The 5,384-nt window shown below is 35.5% G+C and overlaps 1 protein-coding gene across 1 annotated transcript; it reads right to left on the bottom strand.

Annotated features, from left to right (window-relative positions):
- Positions 1-521: 521 nt before the first annotated feature.
- LOC104237004 (proteinase inhibitor type-2) lies at positions 522-1,585 on the bottom strand. The gene is made up of 2 exons (XM_009791060.2): positions 1,450-1,585; positions 522-1,241 (listed from the first exon to the last, which is right to left on the bottom strand). Exons 1-2 carry the CDS (start codon positions 1,493-1,495, stop codon positions 694-696), a joined length of 594 nt encoding a protein of 197 aa, XP_009789362.1. The 5' UTR covers positions 1,496-1,585; the 3' UTR covers positions 522-693.
- Between the last annotated feature and the right edge of the window lie 3,799 nt (positions 1,586-5,384).

Here is a 5,384-nt window from a genome sequence, read left to right as displayed (position 1 = left end):
GCAATAAAATTTACTTTGGCTTTTAACAATTGTTTAAGTGTTCTTGATCAGTGGTTCGCCAGTTTATTGGAATCGGAGCCCTATCTCGAGGGCTCAATCGAGACCGGTCATTCGCACTCATGGGCGGATCTACCATGTAAAATATGGTTCACGTGAACCCGTGGTCCTCGGGTTAAAGTATAGATATGATGTACATAATTTGGCAAAAATAGATATATATACTTGATGGAACTCATGGTCAAAAGAGATCAAGTGGTGCATTGGTTTTGGTCTCTTATTTCCAATAGCCTAAGGTTAGGGGATCAACCAACCTTTTTGTTTAATTTTTTTTTTTAAAAAGTAATGGTGAATCCATCCTCCGGAAATCCTGAATCCGCCTATGTTTGCATAGAGATCGGGTCTCTTTCCGTAGTCCAGTTTCTCCCTTCTACTTGATCTGTTTCAACGGAAAAGCTTCACTTTTGACCTTTAAAAGTAAAGTAATTAAGTAAACCAACTACTAGTACGATAGAGTTCAGAAGTAAAAGAAACTAGTGCTTCATAATATTCATTAAATTCTTGGGCATGTCCTTGCGCAAGCTGTGGAAAACATCTCCACTGCCCACATTACAGAGTTTAGCATGACAGTGCATATATATATCTATCATGCTTTTATTTCATATACAATAATTACAGATCACTGATTAGAAATAATTAAGCAGCACTTTGAGGCTCCCCACCAGTACAAATTAAAGATCCATCATTATCATAGAGTTCGCAACCCTTGTCTGCGTTACAACAGTTGATGCATTCTTGATTAATCTTTACCAATCCAGAAAACGGGCAACTTATGGTAGCAACTCTAGGGTCACATTCCGTAGTACAACTCTTGGGTTCATCACTCTCTCCTTCACAAACAAACTCGCCATCCTGACCGAAGTAGTAGCAACCTTTGTATCCCGTGCAACAGGTAGTGCATCCGGTGGGATTAATTATCGTCTCTCCTTCTGAACGCGGGCATTTTGAATAGGCAATATCTGGATCACAAAACTGGGGACAAAAGTTTGGATTTTTGGGGTCAGACGATCCTTCACAAATAAAAGTTCCATTAGCGCTATAATAGTTGCAGCCCTTGTAGCCTGCGCAACAAGTGGTGCATATGGGATCGTCTGGAGTTCCTTGTGAACGCGGGCATATCCCATAGGCAAAATTACCACACTCTTTGGTACAAGCCTTGGCATCAACAAGTAGTAGAAACATTCCTACAACAAACATAGCTATATTTGTTAGTTATTTGAATGCCTTATTCTTTAATATCATATTCGAATTTTACTTTTTCTTGAAGGAAGGGTAAACCAATAATAGTATTAATAACTCGCACAAATTAAAGGATTACACATAGACAATGAAAAACAACAGTTCTATATCAAAGAAGAAAAGAAAGGATACAAGGACAAAGGAAAATCTTACCAAGAACAAGTAGATGAGCGACGAAACTAACTTTGTGAACAGCCATTATACGCTTTCTCGTGAGTTACTTTGTTTTCTTTTTTGGGTAAGGAGGGTCTATCCTTCTCCATCTATTTATAGCAAACGAGTGATCAATTAGAACAAGAAGATAGTCCGATCAATTCATTATTGACTAATTAAAACCTTTTTGTTTATGATTAATGTATAGCCTCCTCAATTGATAGATCTATTATTTTCTTAGTGTAAGTTTGGCGAGGTACATGGTTGCTTCTTTATTATAAAGTTTAACTCTTCCCAAGGTTTCTTGCAGCCATAAGGTACTTATAGGTAAATTTTTATAATGAACCCTAATTAATAATCTGATAAAAATGATATTTATATGTTATAATAGGTTAGACTATATTGATCGTAGATACAAGAAAATCTACAATAGCAATATATATATATATATATATATGGAATTTTCTTACACGTACAACCAATATAGTTTAACTAGTCACACCGTCCCTTTCCCTAGGTCCATCAGTTGAGTTACTTGTGAATTAGAAGTGTACAAGTGGGACTTAAATTCAAAATAAAAATAAATTAATAAATGACATAAGTTTGGCCGCTAAGAGCCGACGGCGGCGGAAGGCAGTGTGGTGTTTCTTTCTCTTATCTAAACTCTGTAAGTTTGGCATGTTCTTCATTATTTAATGTTAACACTTTGACTTGAAATTTGATTATTACGTTTACGCCTACAGTATTAGTTTCTAATCAAATATTTGTATATAGGCTGTCTAAGTTTGACCTTTCGGTTTGGTTGTAGATCATTTTCTTTTCAACAAAATTTGCTTTGATGTCTGCATGTCAACCTTAAAACTTCTGCTTGGTACTTTTATAACTATTCATACCCGTAACTTCAGCATACGGGGCTGAAGTAGCAAATACAATCACGTAAAACTTCAGCATTCTAATAGACGAGACTGAAATTTTTGTTTTTGTAACTGGCGAACTTCAGCTGTAACTGGCGAACTTCAGCTCTAGAGCTGAAGTTTTTGTTTTGTAACTGGCGAATATCAGCTCTAGAGCTGAAGTTTTTGTTTTGTAACTGGCGAAATTTTTGTTTTGTAACTGGCTTATGGTTTTTATGCTTCCTAGAGGCTTAAACTAAACCATCCATCAAAACAGATGATGTTAAGAGATGGCACAATCAAAGAGGTTTTCGTTGTGATTCAAACCAGTTAGTCTCAGCATAAACAGACAAAAAATCTGTGCATTTTTTAAAAAGTGAAGTAAAATTGGAACCCAATTGCGTTTGTCAATTTCGAATCTAAAAATCTGAAAAAAATATCTGGAGTCCGTGATTGAAATTTTACCTCTTGAATAGTCTTTCAAAAAAAAAAGTTCAAATTTAGATCAATGAAATCTTCTCAATTTACCATGTCCACTATCCTTGATAAGTGTACGCTAGTATTTGGGGTTTATCTATTTAAAGAAAATTCAACTTTGCTACTAGTGACGTTAAATTAATTAATAAGAAGATATATTATGTTCTCCACCCAATGGAGGAAATTTAATCTTGAATTCTCACATATATAAAATTAGAAGGACAATTTGTAATAAGAGCAGGTTTTATGTCTCTATCACAAAGGACTTCATTACTAGGGAGAGAATTGTATTTTCTACCCAAAAAAGCAGTGCAATAGATTTTTTTTGACTCTTCTGATTTATATATTAATGCTTAGGAATGATTTTACTCTAAGCTTTGTATGATTTGCCTATAAGTGTTAACAACATGATTACTCAATTGAATATTATTGAAACTTTTACTGGTAGCACTCTCGAAGAAAAAGCTAAATATGAAAAATGGATGCAGGCTAACAAATAGAGCCTTATGATCATGAAAGAGATCTATATATGATCATATAAAAGGTGTAATCAAGAATGATGGAAATATGAAGGACTACTTAAGTTTCATTGGACAAAAATTCTTAGAATCTAATAATTAAGCTGCATAAGATAGGTTATTAACCTGATTGATTTCCTATCTATCATAAATATAATTTTGTAGGAAAGGTTCGTAATTACATCATGAAATTAGTAACATGGCTGTAACCTTTATTAATAATTTTTTGGTTTGTATCAATCCCTAAGGTTCCTTCATGAGTAGTTTGACTGACTTAAAATAACATACAATGTGCAAAAAGATAAATGGAGTATTAAGCTTATCACTATTTGTGTGAGAGAGAAAAGAAGGATTCGAAAAGAGAAAGGTGAGAGCGTAGGGAACCGTATTAGTTCGTTTAGATCAACTAAATTTTCCTCTTACACAAAAAGTTGACCCAAATTTCATATAAAGACACATGGCTAGTCTCACATTCAGATAGTTATAATGGCCAGCCAAATAAGTCTGGTGATAATTAAGGTCAGTCTCATGATCCTAGTGGCTCTCAAACTATGATTAAGAAAGAAATCAAGTGTTGAAATCGCAAATAAATATATCTTAAGAAAAAGCTAGTTATCCTCTGGAAAAAAACATATAACCTTTAATTTTGGCTTTTGTTTGCTTTGAAATTAATCTTCTGGATATTACAACAGGCCTAATTGCTTCTTGCAAATTTTATTTCCAGTTTTGACAATGAATCAAAACTTCGGCAGGATATGCTAGTCACCACCATTTTAAAGAAATAAATTACAAATCATATTATAGCATGAAGAACAATATAATCACATCATTTAATCATTAAATGAGATCATATATTGTGTGAGGAGGATATGAGTGTATTAAATAATTAAGTAGTGCACTTTGCTCTAGGAGAAGATTAGTTTATTATTATTATTATTATTATTAAGGATGTAGGAAGTTTTCGATTGTTTGATCTTATATAAGGCCCGTGAGTCTGAAGTTAACTTATAGAGTTATAGTAGGACAAACTTTAAAGTTTAAAGTAATGTGTCAGAAGTTGTAATAGTGGAAACTTCAGACATGCACGAGGTATAAAATTGATTCGTATAGTATAAAGTGGTTAAATTTTAAATAGTTTTGAAAAACTAATTACGTTTTAAACGATACCCCTAAATTCGGGTATTTGTTTACTGGACGCTTACATACAATGATACAATTTAAGGGCGTTATGTCATGGCCCGCCCTTTAAGGGGGTGTCAGCGCAGGGAGGGGTTAAGGGCGTTAAGAGGGTTAAAGGAGCTACTAGACTAAGAGTGGTCTTGGAACATAAGAACTTTGACTGAAAAATCTGTAGAGTTAGCGAAGATTCTCGAGAAAAGGAAGATTAATATAGCTTGTGTACAGGAGACTATGTGGGTAGGAGATAAAACGAGGGATATGGCAGTTTCAAACTTTGGTATTCTGGGAGGGTGGGGAAGGAACGGGATAGGTATCTTGGTTGATAAGGACCTCCGTGAACTAGTGGTGGAGGTTAGGAGGGTGAATGAAAGGTTGATGACTATTAAGCTAGTTGTTGGAGATTTTACTTTGAACATAATCAGTGCGTACGCACCCCAAGCAGGTTAGGATGAGGAAGCCAAGTGGCGTATCTGGGAGGATTTGGATGAGATGGTGCGTGGTATCCCGCATACCGAGAAACTTTTCATAGGAGGAGATTTCAACGGTTACATTGGAGCGACGTATGGGGGATATGATGATGTGCATGTTGGCTTTGGTTTTGGAGATAGAAATGAAGGAGAAGCGTTTCTGCTGGACTTTGCTAGAGCATTTGATTTGGTGATAGCACCTCGAGTATCCCGAAGAAGAGGGAGCACTTGGTCACCTTCCGGAGTTCGGTGGTCGAGACTCAGATTGATTATTTACTCTACAGGAAATCTGATAGAGGTCTTTGTACGGATTGCAAGGTCATCCCGAGTGAGAACCTCTCGACCCTTCATTGGCTTATGGTCATGGACCTTGAGATCACGAGGAAGATAGGAAGAGGGCG

Source organism: Nicotiana sylvestris, chromosome 2 (genome assembly GCF_000393655.2).
Source record: "Nicotiana sylvestris chromosome 2, ASM39365v2, whole genome shotgun sequence".
Classification (NCBI taxonomy): Eukaryota; Viridiplantae; Streptophyta; class Magnoliopsida; order Solanales; family Solanaceae; genus Nicotiana; species Nicotiana sylvestris.
The sequence above is the reverse complement of the archived record's forward strand: the minus strand, read 5'-3'. Positions and strand labels throughout refer to the sequence as shown.

What these genes read in the sequence shown, in the direction of transcription:
- LOC104237004 (XM_009791060.2), bottom strand. Translation starts at nt 1,495, where the DNA reads ATGGCTGTTCACAAAGTTAGTTTCGTCGCTCATCTACTTGTTCTTG. An exon ending in CGCTCATCTACTTGTTCTTG is followed by an intron (nt 1,242 to 1,449) that starts GTAAGATTTTCC and finishes TGTTTGTTGTAG; the next exon opens with GAATGTTTCTACTACTTGTT.